Source organism: Macaca mulatta, chromosome X, assembly GCF_049350105.2.
Source record: "Macaca mulatta isolate MMU2019108-1 chromosome X, T2T-MMU8v2.0, whole genome shotgun sequence".
In the NCBI taxonomy this organism is placed as follows: Eukaryota; Metazoa; Chordata; class Mammalia; order Primates; family Cercopithecidae; genus Macaca; species Macaca mulatta.
The window spans coordinates 149,767,480-149,781,571 of NC_133426.1; the positions used below are offsets into that span (position 1 = coordinate 149,767,480).

General features: G+C 41.9%; 1 protein-coding gene across 1 annotated transcript; it reads right to left on the reverse strand.

The window, feature by feature from the left end:
* Nucleotides 1–2,113: 2,113 nt before the first annotated feature.
* LOC700794 (sperm protein associated with the nucleus on the X chromosome N1) lies at nt 2,114–9,335 on the reverse strand. The gene is made up of 2 exons (XM_015128350.3): nt 9,177–9,335; nt 2,114–2,541 (listed from the first exon to the last, which is right to left on the reverse strand). Exons 1-2 carry the CDS (start codon nt 9,249–9,251, stop codon nt 2,194–2,196), a joined length of 423 nt encoding a protein of 140 aa, XP_014983836.2. The 5' UTR covers nt 9,252–9,335; the 3' UTR covers nt 2,114–2,193.
* Between the last annotated feature and the right edge of the window lie 4,757 nt (nt 9,336–14,092).

Here is a 14,092-nt window from a genome sequence, read left to right on the forward strand (position 1 = left end):
TTAAAATTTGGTCTCTCTCTCTGTGAGTGTGTGTGTGTGTGTGTGTGTGTGTGTGTAGTTATATATAGTTATACAGAACTAAATATTATTCAGCCTTAAAATAAAGAGGCCTTGGCATTTGCCACAACATGGATGAACCTGGAGGACATCACCGTAAGTTAAATAATCCAGACAGAAAGAAAAAGATTTGATGATTTCATATGTGCACCATATAAATAAGGGGCTCAAGTAGACAGAGGCAGAGAATGAAACATTGGGGGTAGGGGAAGAAATGGGAAGAAGTAGGTCAAAGGACACAAAATAGCAGGTATGTAGGATGAACAAAGATGGAGATCTAATGTACAGGGAGACTAAACCTGATGAAATTGTCATGAATTTTTGTTAAATGAGTAGATTTTAGCTGCCATTGTCGCACACTTAAAAACTAAGAAGAGAGGTATGCTAATCTGCTTCACCATAGTAACCATTTTACTTTATGTATCCCATAATATCATGTGGTAAACCTCAAGTATACACAATAAAATTTCTTTAAAATAGAAATAAAAAATCCATCACACTTCTATATGCTAACATTGAATATGTGGAAATCAAAATTAAGCACATGATAGTATTTACAGTCATTTGAAAGAAAATGTAACACTAAGATATAAATTAAACAAAACATGGACCAGAAGGTGGGTACAAATATTAAAAATCAAAATATCTTTCTAAAATTTACAAAATACAAAAATGTACCTGATATATTCATTTACAAGGGAAGAACAGATTATATATAAATAGAGGCATCTTAAAAACAGGCCTGAGTGAAACATTAAATACTGACAATGGCTACATAAATTGAAAACAAATGTCCATAAACAATAAAAAAAACATGTATTGACAGTCATACAGAGAAAAGGATACACACCAAATGCATTACAATGATTGCCAATATAGACAAGAGAAATAAAACTGGGTCATGGAAATAAAGGAGAGTGAATGAGTAAATAAACAGGAGAGGGTCTTGGCAATTAACTCAAAGAATGTAACTCAGCCCTCTAAACTTGATGCCAAAACCACTCTATTGTATTCCCTTCAATCAAAACAATATTTTTTTCAAGGGAAGAATTCTTAATCATTGACATTCTGTAGAAATGCCGGTGTATGGAAGTGGCAATAAAAATAACAACTTTTATTTGTATCATTGTATTCAAATTCCCTGTAGACTATGCTTTCCTTTATTGCCTGCAGTAGACAATGGCCACTCCCAGTGTCCCACACTTGGTAGGCTACTGCTCCACCTAAAGTTTCTTAACAAGGAAATGCCCTAGTATTGGGACCATGGCCTCCAAGCACCATTATTTTAGTGTATGTGACATGATGTCTTACTTTATGTAGGGTGAGGTTTTTGATCCATTTGAGGGGCTTCAGTTGCTCACAGCATTGGGTGAGTTATAACCCATGCCACTATGACGTATGTGGCCTGGAGGTGGTGATTTTGATGTCGTCATTTTGGAAAGAGTGTCACTGTCACCTATATACAATACAGATTATTTTATTTTATTTTATTTTTGTTATTTTGGAAAGAGAGCCTTGCTCTATCCCCCAGGCTGGAGTGCAGTGGCATGATCTCAGCTCACTGCAACTTACGCCTCCTGGGTTCAAGCGATTCTCCTGCCTCAGTCTCTAAGCAGCTAGGATTACAGGTGCCTGATACCATGCCTGGCTAATTTTTGTATATTTTTTAGTAGAGACGGGTTCACCATGTTGGCCAGGCTGGTCTCAAACTCCTGACCTCAGGTGACTGCCAGTCTCGGCCTCCCAAAGTGCTGGAATTATAGGCATGAACCACCATGCCCGGCCAATATAGATCTTTTTATATGCTCTTCTATACAATCACATGCACCAAGAAACACCAAGTCCTTTTCTTCCTCTCTTGTGAGACAAAATTTTAAGAAGAAAATTTGTCTGAGGAGTCAGTCCTCCCCCAGTCCTTATTTACAATGTCTGGCTGTCAACCTGTGGGTCTGTCTGCCAACCCTACAGGACCTCATATCCCTCCCTACTCAAATGCCTACTTCTTCCCTTCCCTTCCCCCCAACCACCAGAAAACAGACAGAGATATACACAGTCATCAACTCCTCAAACCTGATTTTATTGTAATCATCTCCATCAGTAGTGATGATTTGTCCAATTTGGTTTCTCTATGTGTGACTAATCCTCCCCACTATCCTGTGAAGATCCTTCAAATAAGCCTAGGTCTTCATCCTCCTGTGTGGATCCTTCAGATGAGTCTAGGTCTTTGTCCTCTTTTGAAGGTCCTTCAGATGAGTCTAAGTCTTCATCCTCCTTTGAAGATCCTTCAGATAAGTCTACGCCTTCGTCCTCCTCCTTTTGGATTGGATCAATGGAGTTCTCTTGGGACTGGTCATTCTCCAGTTGGTTTGAATTTATTTTCTTACCCTTCTTGTGGTAATACACAAATATTATTGGATATTCTGGTGTATTTGTCTTTTTCAAACTCTGTTCAGGGGCTAAGACTTTGTTTGGTGCCTCCTGCATCTGGTGAGAAAACAGGGAGAGGCCAGAAAGACATTATTTTGGGTGAATAGGATAGAGACTGGATAGCAAGGGGGACTTTATGAGAAGGAATGCAGTTTGAGGAAGGGGTTTGTGCCAGAGAAGAACAAGGTGGAGTCATAGGGTAGAGATCTATGGGGAAGAAGAAGAAGAGGAGCATGGGTAGGATCATCTGTTAGTCCAAACTGCACCATTTTGTAAGATCCCTGCTATTTTGCAGACCTTGCTCAAAATGAAACATTCCATGGGGGTTCGGGCCAGGAGAAACCACCTGACCACAAGGAGGACAAAGGCTCAACTAAAGAAACATCCCTATCTTAAGTCCTGTTCCCCTTATTCTCTCGTATACTCTAGCCCTGGGCTAACCTCCAGATATTGATCAAACTCTGCATCTTATTTTTCCTTCCTTCCCCTTTCCAGGCAGCTGCAAAGGAACACCACAATGGTATTCCACTGGAAAAAGGGCCAAACCACCTGATGATAAGAACATCTTATCAATATCCTCCTGCGCAGCAAGCCATACTGCCCAGCTCCCTCCTACCCATACCTGTAAGTACCCCAGACTGTAAGCAGTGGTGGGCTCTGGCATGAAGCTGGTCCCCCACTTCCACAGATGTCTGCAATATTCCTGTGTTGTTGTTTGAGATGTCCCCTCTCTGTGTGTCTTTCTTGCACCCTCATCTTCCCTTCAAAACCTAACATTTTGGTGCCAAAACCCAGAATGGTGATTGGGTTCTGATGGGTAAGTTTTCTCTTGCAACCTGGAAAGCAGAAAGCAGCAAACAGCAAGAAGCACAAACTAGACTGGGGCCTGTTTCCAGATCCTGAGTGGACTCCCTGTTCTGAGTCCTGTTCCCCCTATTCTCTCATATTCTCCAGTGCTGGGCTAACCTCCAGATATTGATCAAACTCTCCATCTTATTTTTCCTTCCTTCCCCTTTCCAGGCAGCTGTAACAAGTATCACCCCCATTGCTGGACATCACATCCAACACTGGGCTTCAATTAGTGAATGAGTCTCCCTCTTCCTCCATTGTGGATTCCTCTCTATTTCTGCCAGTTCTCCAAAAAAATTCCAGTGCTGGGTGAGAGTTCTCCCCAGTCACCAGGTGACCGCAGCCTCCCTTCTCAGGGGACAGCCTCAGAACGCTTGCCACTCTGGCTAGTCTGGCCTCTGGGGAGCATGAATAGCTACAGGGCTACCCTGACTCTCCAGGTCCCTTCTCCCAGGCAGAATCGAGTACTCACTTTCCTCTGGGGTATTCACTCCCATCCAGAGTATACACTCCCCTCTTCCAAAAAACAGAACATTCAACTTCCAAATTCAACATAATCTAAAAAACTTTCTCCAACACAATGGTAAATGATCTGAAGTGCTTTGCTTCATGCCTCACTCTCTCTCTCTTTCTGCCAATTTTGTTCACCATTTCAAATCTTCCTTCACAAGGAGAAACCCCCCAAAATGCCTCCTCCTACGGACAAGGCTTCCTCCTCTGAATTTCAACCTGGACAACACACCCATTTTTCAGTCTCCTGCCCACCACCATTCCCTCCACCTTCTCCTTCGGATCCGGCTCCTTCACCCCCTTACTGTCGCCCTCCATCCCCCCTTCCTTCTCCACCTCAAACCAGGTCTCACGCCCAACCCCCTATCTCCAGAAACCAAGCACATGCCCAAAGGCCTTCCAAAGTCCTTCCCTTGCAGGAGGTCGCGAGGGCTGAAAGCATAATCTGAATTCAAGTTCCCTAGCTGACTTCTCCCATATTAAAAAGAGACTTGGCTCCTTTTCAATGGATCCTACCTCCTTCCGCAAGGAATTTCTGTGCTTCTCTAAATCTTACGACCTTACCTGGCATGACATATATGTCATCTTCTCCTCTACCCTCACCCTGGAGGACAGAGAACACATCTTTATGAGTCCTCTGTATTGGAACTAAAAGATGACTGTTTCACTATTCCCTTAAATCCGGCTTACTAAAGTCTTTTTGCTTTAACTTGGTCAAATCCTAATACAAGTCCTGTACTCTTACAGGACTTACACATGGACTTACACATAGATTGTACTCTTAGAGGGGTTCCGGGATAGGCCCCACCTGTTCAGACGGGCCCTCATCAAGGACCTAGCTGAACTTCCCCTTGCTCCTAGTACCCTCCTCCAATATGTCAAGGACCTCCTTCTCTGTAGCCCGTTCCTGAACCTGTCCATTCAACACACCACTCAGGTTTTAAACTTCCTTCATAATCGAGTATATTGGGCCTAACCCACAAAATCTCAGGTAGCCCAAACCAAAGTTACTTACCTTGGATTTGTCCTAACCCCTAATTCTTGAGCCATCCCAACACAATGAAAGGAGCTAATTTGTGACAGGCCCCTTCCCCACACACAGAAAAGGACCTCCCCTCCTTCTTGGGCCTTGTGGGATACTTCTGGCTGTGAACTCCCAACTTTGACTTGCTGGCCAAGCCACTATATGTGGCCTCACATGGGCCCATCCTAAAACCCCTAAACCCAGCTTGCCCCAACAAATCCCACTTAAAAGCTAAAAAATGCCCTTTTCATTGCCCTGGCACTGGGACTGCCCAATCCCAAGCCCTGTACTTTGTATGTATATTCCGACCAAGGCCTTGCTCTTGGACTGCTCTGCCAAACATATGGCGACGCCCCACGAGCCACTGCACATCTCTCAAAACAACTGGACTCTGTCATCCAAGGCTGGTCACTCTGACTAAAAATCTCGGGTGTGGCCACATCGCTGGCCTTAGAGGCACGGAAACTCCCTCTCTACCAACACATTACTATTGCATCTTCCTATTACCTACAGGACCTCATAAACCATCAATTTCTTCTATCCCTCCCACCATCCCACTTTCAGCAGGTACATGCCTTATTCATAGGTAACCCTCTAATCACCTTCCAGAGATATAAAACTCTCAACTCAGCCACCATCCTTTCTGTAAACACTTCCGACTCTAAGCTCTCTCTCTCCTGTCTGGACCTCTTAGACTCCCTCTCCTCCCACTTCGAACACATTTCAGATGCCCATTTGCAGGGAACACATACCTGGTTAATTAATGGAAGCTCTTTTAGGCAGCCATGTCCAGCAGCTGGCTATGCCATCATTGCTGAAAATAAATTCCTAGAATCCAATGCTCTCCCACCCCATGCTACCTCTCAACAGGCAAAGCTAGTTGCCCTAACCAGGACCCTCACCCTAGCAAAGGCAAAGAGGGTCAACATTTACACCAATTCCAAATATGCATACCATGTCCTACACTCTCATGCCTTAATCTGGCAGGAACAGGGTTTTCTAACTACAAAAGGAACCCCCACAAGAAATGGCAAACTTATACATAAGCTGCTGGGGGTGGATAAACTACCACTGATGGCCACCATTATCCATTGCAAGGGGCGCCAAAAGTCTAAAGATGCATACTCAAAAAAAAACTTTCAACAAATTCAGCAGCCTGGCAGGCAGCCCTTACAACCCCATCGTTATTGCTCATTTTTCCCAGCATACACCCCGTATATACCCAGGAGGAACAAACTCCACTTGCCCGGGCTGGCGCCATTCAGGAAAAAATGGTTCTACCTCAATGATAAAAGTGTCTCGCCCAAGTTGAAAAAACCTTCTGTTCTTTTATATGTGCACAACCATTTCCATGCCGGTTACTGCCCCTACTCCAGCTTTTAAAAACTTATATACATTCTTCCACCATAGCTGCCCATCTCAAACATATTACTAAGGCATGTTGCCTTTGCACTCAAACTTCCCCTCAGGAAGCTATCAAACCACCTCCTTTTCAACCACAAAGCCTGAGGACACTTACCAGGGCAAGACTAGCAAATCAACATTACTCACATGCCCCCCATACATTTCTCTACATTCTGACAATGGTAGATACATTCTCTGGATGGATAAAAGCTTTTCCTACCACCACTGAAAAGACGCACACCATCGCTTCTATTCTCTTCACCCATATTATCCACCGGTTTAAACTCCCCTTTTGCATCCAATCAAACAATGGGCCAATTTGTTTCACAGTTTAACCAACAGCTGGTAAAGGCTCTAAACATTAAATGGGCTTTGCATATTCCTTACCACCCAGAATCTTCAGGAAATTTTTTTTAGAAAACAGCAACTAACCAACCTTCCCTAAAGGATAAAATGACCTGGACTTCACTTCTCCCACTGTTCCTCATGCGTTTATGAGTCATTTCCCAAAAGCCCCTCAGCCTAAGCCCATTTAAGCTCATGTACAAATGCCCCTTTATCCTCCAGAATCTCCCTGTATTCTCTCCCCCTTCTATATGGAATACTTGGCCGGCGTTACACCTCACCCAACACCTAATGAGACAGTATGCAAATGCTTACTGACCCAGCCTAAACGTCCATCCTGAAAACACTCCTCCCTGTCCCTACAACCAGGGGACTGGGTCTGAATCACAGACTCCTCCTCCTCCCCTCTCCAACCTAAGTGGATGAGTCCTCACCAGGTTATCCTAACTACTCTGACTGGGGCAAAGCTAACATCCTTTCCACACTGAATGCACCATTCCAAACTAAAAAGAGCACCAGATCCACATGTAGAAATTTGCTCACCCCCAAATTATTCTCCTTCCCTCACAAGACCAACCTCACTGTACTTAACAAGAATTCCAGAAGTTGCCAACCCTTAGTCCATAACACTCTCCGTCTCCAATTTCCAATCTTTTTTCTCCTACTTGATTTCAGATCTTTCCTGGTTTCCCTTCCCCATGTCCCTGAATAGTCCTACCAATTTGTCACACTAATCCAACAGGTATGACTGCAGGGCACCTTCCAAAATTTCACTTCTACTCAAATCTCCTCTTTCTTCTTTTGTCCTCTTTGTCTGTGGGATACTCGAAGTTCCAACCCCTAGCCTCTAACAGTTGAGACCCCTTCATCAGCCTCACACATTGCCTTGGAAATCAGTCACACTCCCCTCTTCCTTCCAACTGTTAAATTTGTTTGTCCACACAAATCCAGCAATTCACAACCCTTCCTGTCAACCTGGCCACGTGAACTCAGTCCAAAATAAACCTGCATCTCACCTACTTGACCAATTCATTCCCCAACCTGTTTATAATCTTGCTCGGCTAAACACCTTTTCCCCCCAATCCATCAAATCCACCCACACCGTCACACACAGGGCTGTCACCCTCCTTCGCCTCATAGCCTCTTAACTGAAGATGTTACCAGTCAGATTCCATAAAACACCTCCTACCAACCTCTCCCACACCTCCTACCAACCCCTCCCCTCTCTGACGGCGCCACTCTCCATGTATCCAACTCAAAGGCGCTCCCTGGAAAAAATCCACAAACAATTCCCTCAACTGCAACCTATATCCTTCTGCCCTATCAGGACCACAGGGGCTAATAGTTACAAAAACCCATTTCTCCCTCTCTCTCCAAAACCAAACAGCCTTCACCTCCTCCCCCACTACCATTTCCTATCAGGCCCTCAGAGGGGCTACCCTTGCTGGCAGCTATTCAACTTAGAAAAATATAAAAGTTAAAACAAAGGGTTTGAATTCAACTCCCACCTTCTCATGGCTTGCTACCATAACCTACAACTTTTGTCTGTCCACCCCCAGTGTCTTCTTCCTTTGTGGCACAAACTCTTATCTCTGCTTACTGGCCAATTGGTCAGGAACATGCACCCTGGTGTTTCAGTCTAGACATTGACATTTTGCCTAACAAGCAGACCATCCAGGTTCCTTTAGTAGCTTCTGTCTCATCTTCCTCCACACACACTAAGCAGGCTCTACATCTCATTCTAGTGTTAGCAGAACTAAACATCTCTGCTGCACTCAGCACTGGGGTAGCAGGTGGCCCCTTTCTTAGGGCCCTTAATCTTCCTCCTCCTGATACTACAATTGGCCCAGGTATACTCACCTTCATATCCTGCTTTATCCCCCGAAGGCCAAACTCCCTCGTCCACGCAGCCACCCAGCAACACATGGATACCATCCTTCTCCTCTGCCAAGTCCAGTACCAGTGCCCCCAGGAATACCACTCTGAAGTCCAACACCCACTGCTTCAAAACCCAAACCCTGATTACAGCTCCCCTATTCAGCAGGAGGCAGCCAGATACTCAACAACGCCCCTCTTCCTTTTATACTAAAGTAGAAGGCAAAGAATGCGAGTCCAAACCACCATTTAATAAGCCCTCTGCTATTTTGCAGACTTTGGTCAAAGTGAAACATTCCATGGGGGTTCGGGCTGGGAGAAAAATCTTACCTAATCATCGTAACACAAGGCGGACAAAGGCCCAACTAAAGAAACTTTCCTATCATATCTTGCTGGGCAAAGTTCCAAGAAACACCACAATGACATCCCACTGGAAAAAGGACCAAACAGCCTGATCATAAAACCATCTTATCAATATCCTGCCAGGCAGGAAGCCATGCTGCCCAGGCCCCTCCCACCCATACCTACAAGCACCCCAGCCTGTAAGCAGCGGTGGGCTCTAGCATTAAGCGGGCCCCCCACTTCCACAGGTGTCTGCAGTATTCCTGTGTTGCTGTTTGAGCCACCCCCTCTTGGTGTGTCTTTCTTTCACCCTCGCCTTCCCTTCAAAACCTAACAATCTTACCTCGTCATTTTTGTTGTTGGATTCACAGGGGCTCTTCATCTTCTCCCCATTGGTGCTTGAAGTTGGCTGTTCCATGATTGGGGTTGGTTGTAGAATGTCTATAGTAGGCTCTTGTAGAGTGCAGACTTCCACAGCTATATTGAAGCTTCCCAGGGGAATGTCCCAGAGCTCTTGCCCTCCCTATATATACCCTCCTGGTGACAAGGCAAAGCCACGCCCTTGAGCTTTGTTTGATCATACAGGCAGCGTCCCAGCCAATGGCAGTCCTAGGGTGGCTTTGACATCACAAAGCACCACTGCTGCCCACTCCCTGGGCTTGCGGGGGAGGGGAAAGTGGTGTAGAGGAAACCAAATGCTGTTGTTGTTTCGGCATCCCCTGAAGACGATGCATCCCAAACGGATCTGCCGCCGCTCCTCATTTCTCCATGTTTAATGTTCATGGTTCACATGGAAGCGAGAGGATGGTTCCTTCAAGCCCTTCCCCACAGCCATTCCTAGTAAGTGATTCATTCTTTTGTCTTCCAGCACCCACCATGCCCTAGTATTTTACATGTCTCACCTCAAATCCCTCCAAGCTAGTGTGGCTACATTTAATTATTGGTGGAGATGTGAATTATCCCATTTCCTTCCTACAGTTCTTGCATATGCACCTTGAAGACTGCCAGGCAAATTTCAATCCATGTTCTTTTACTCAATGTCCATGTAGTTCTTTTAAATTTCCTATTTCCCATCTGAAATAATGGCCTTGAGTCTGTCAAAATTTTAGTGAATAAACATTCTTTACCGTGTATCCTAGTCTTGTTTCAAATGAGGGGTGTATGTTCATAGTAAATATAGTCTCCCAACATGAATTCAGCCAGTATGTGGGTGGGGGAAGGAGTGGATATTCAAGTGCTGGAAGTTGTTCTCAGTGTTTACATGCAGGATACTACAATCTAAGACCAACATGTGCACCAGTGTGGGCATAGTTAAGCTTTGTACTGGAGATTGTGTCCAGTGCAAAAAGAAAAAAAAATGTATTCAGTTTGGAAGGGGAGAAGTAAGTGTCTTTTGTCAAAGACTACATGAGAGTGTATGTAGAAAAGTCAATCTAAAAAAATGTTTCTACAGTAATTGAGATTAGCAAGATTGCAGAGTAAGAGAACAATACACAAATCAATTGTATGTTTATATATTAGAAGTTTATATATTAGAAGAGGCAATGTTTCAGCTAATGGTAGTCCTAGGGTGGACTGGAAGTTAATTTCAACAACCGAAAGTTGAAACTAAGAACAGTGCAATTTAAAATATCACTAAAAGTATTAAAGTCTTAGGGATATATCTGAACAAAGATGTAAATGACTTGTACACTTAAAACTAGAAAAAATTGCAATGATAAATTAATGCCATAAAAAATCGAGATGTGTACTTTGATTTTCGGTTGGAAGATTCAATATTGTAAAATGGCAGTTATTTCCAAATTCATCTGTAGTTTCAATTCAATTCTAATCAAAATTCTAAAAAGGATTTTTAATAGAAATTGACAAGATAATTATAATATCCATATGGAAATATAAAGTGACTAGAATAGCCAAAAGAAAAGTGTTGAATCTTAAAAAGTTCTGGATTATACCAATGTCAATGTTCTAGTTTTGATAGTGTAATGTGGTAGTATATTGAAGATTTTACTAATTGGGAGAGACTGGTTGAAGGGTACATGAGGCCTCCATGTACATATCTTTGAAACTTCTTGTGAACTCATAATTGTTTCAAAATAAAAAGCTAAAAATGTTTTGAAAGAGAACAAGAGAGAGAGCCAAAGATAAAGAAGGCATGGCCCTAGATTCCTCCCATAGTTTGACACTTGTCCCATTCTCTATAGGAAGTCACAAAACACAATAATGGAAAAAAATAAAAATAGAACAAAAGCGAAGTAGACCCTGGATTTTTGTTCCAGTGTTCGTCAGGTTCATATATCTTTATTTCATATACCATAAAATCAATAAAAAGTCTAGAAAACTACTCTGCTGACCTCCAGAAACACATAATTCATAGCACTCCCATTACTGCCGTCTAAACACTAACAAACCAAGAGAACACTGTTATTAATGTATACTTTTCTTTTTTAGTGAACTCCAGATGTTGTCTAGAGATTAACAACTCCATTTAGTAAATTATTACAAACTAACATCTAAGTATTTATTTCTTTTGGACTTTTGCCTGCAATTAACAGTGAGAACATCACCCTGTCATGTCATGTTATAAAAAACAAACAAACAAAAAACAAGCAAGAACCAACAGGCATGCCACATCAAATAGGGTAGGTCAAAAACTGATTAAAATTACTGAAAATAACAGCTTTCAATTATCTTATTACCTTTTATAATTGTTTTCTAAATTTGTTTACAAAAAATATTTTGATGAGTATATCACTATCCAATGAAAATTCATCAAAATGTCAGGAACACATTCAGTGCATACTTCTATTGAAAGATTACAGCTTACTTTACAAAATAACTCCTATTAAAAAACTTAATGATTATGTTGTATTTTCTACCAAAATGAATAATAAAAAATTAAAGGTCATTAGTGTACAATGAGTTCATCATATTGATTTTTTTTTTAATTTCTGATGTGTTCACTTTTCAAGAATATTCTTCTTCTTCATATCAGGTTGAGGAGCTACTCAAAGTGACTCTCCCATGTCATGCTGTAAGTCAGAGATGGACCCAGGGCTAGAACCAGGGACTTCTTGAAACCTTTTCACCTTTTGTTTTTGGACTTTTGTACAAGTGATATTATAGACTGACATTAGTTTAATTATAATAATAACCCTCAGCTACATTCTTAATGATTTTTGTTACAATTTTTATCTGTCTAAGGTAGGTTTAAACACCATACAAAGTACCAGATATAGGATAGGATCTGTCTGGGATTTGCAGCACTCCGTGGCCACAAAGAGCAAGGAGTTAGAAGCCAACCGTATATTTCGCTTTGGAGCACAGACAGTTGAAAAGCAATCATTGAGAAAGAGTTGAGTATGAAAGAGGAATATATCCTACTACTGGCTTTGCATGTGACTGAATGAGTGGCTTTGAAAAATACCAGCACCATTGCCTCCACTGCAATGACTACTACCTCTACACTAATATTAATGCTACAATTAGCAAGAGAGTCTATACACCAAGAATATACTATATGTCAGGCTCTGTTCTAAGCATGTAGTATCTAGGTCAAACAGATGGTACATCCAAAATGGAATATTTGACAAATATTTGTCTTCAAAGGAACCATTTATAAACAGGTAGATGCAGGGGGAACATCAGATATTGTGCTAGTAGCAGCTGCCATCACTCCAAACCCAAAGGAATGAGAACATGGAGGAAGTGGTTACTAGAATCTGGAAAAATCAATAAATCATGAGGAAATTGCTATCTTCAGAAGTACAGTGACCTCCACCAAGAGACTCATCCAGCTCGAGGTGACTCACAGGGATGGAGCCAGGAGAATAGGTCCACAGCCCTCACTCTCCTTCCTTTCTCCCTCCTACCTCCAACTCTCCTTGGGGCTTTTCATTAGCCAAACCCAGTGGACACCAGAGAGTTCAGGAGCCCATTGAGAGAATCCTTCCTAAATAGCCTCTCAGAACAGCACAGGCAAAGAATGGTGGTGAGTGGATCTGGAAAGGCAGAGGGAAGATGTTCAGCAGAGATGCAATACTCACAGCAGTCCCAGGAGGGAGATATCATCACGGGGGTCTGATTTACTGATAAGGAAACTGAGGCCCAGAGAAGCTCAATAACTCAATAATTGTGAAACAGTGTTCAAGCCTAGTTCAAGCTGCCCTAAATCTCATATTCTTTCTGGTACTCTGGGTAAACTGCATACCTTCTGTAGGCTTCAGATCCCTCATCTGTAGAATGAGTAAATTGGAACAACAAATGTCACTTTTTAAAAATATGCTATGAGGCCAGGCACCTTTTCATATGCCTGTTTGCCATTTGTACGTCTTCCTTTGAGAAATGTCTATTCAAATATTTTGCCCATTTTTTGATCAGATTATTATATTTGTGTTAGTGTTTGTATTATATTTGTATATAGTGTTGCTTGAGCTTTTTATATATTCTGTTTATTCATCCCTTGTGACACAGCTTGTTAGCAAATATTTTCTCCCATCCTGTGAGTTGTCTCTTCACTTTATTAATTGTTCACAGAAGCTTTTTAACTTGATGTAATCTCATTTCTCCATGTTTGCTTAGGTTGCCAGCACTTGTAAGATATAAGATATTGCCCAAGGAATTCTTGTGCAGACAAATGTCCTGGAGATTTTCCACAATGTTTTCTTGTAGCAGTTTCACAGTTTGTGGTCTTAGATTTAAGTTTTTATTCTATTTAGATTTGATTTATGTATATGGAGAGAGATAGGGGTCTAGTTTCATTCTTCTGTATATGGATATCCAGTTTCCCCAGCACCATTTATTGAAGACAATGTCTATGTCCCAGTGTATGTTCTTGGTACTTTTGTTGAAAATTAGTTCACTGTAGATGTGTAAATATGTTCTCTATGCTGTTCCATTGGTCTACGAGTCTCTTTTTATAACAGTACCATGCTGTTTTGGTTACTATAGCTCTGTAGTATAGTTTCAAGCCAGTTAATGTGATTCCTTCAGTTTTGTTCTTTTTGTGCAGGATGGTGTTAGCTATTCTGGATCTATTGTGGCTCCATATAAATTTTAGGATTGTTTTTTCTATTTCTGTGAAGAATCTCATTGGTACTTTGATAGAGATTGAATTGAATCTGTAGATGCCTTTGGGTAGTATGGATATGTTAAAGTTATTAATCCTTTCAATCCATTAAAATGAAATATATTTCCATTTATTGGTGTCCTCTTTAATTTCTTTTATCGGTGTTTTATAGTTTTCATTATACAGATTGT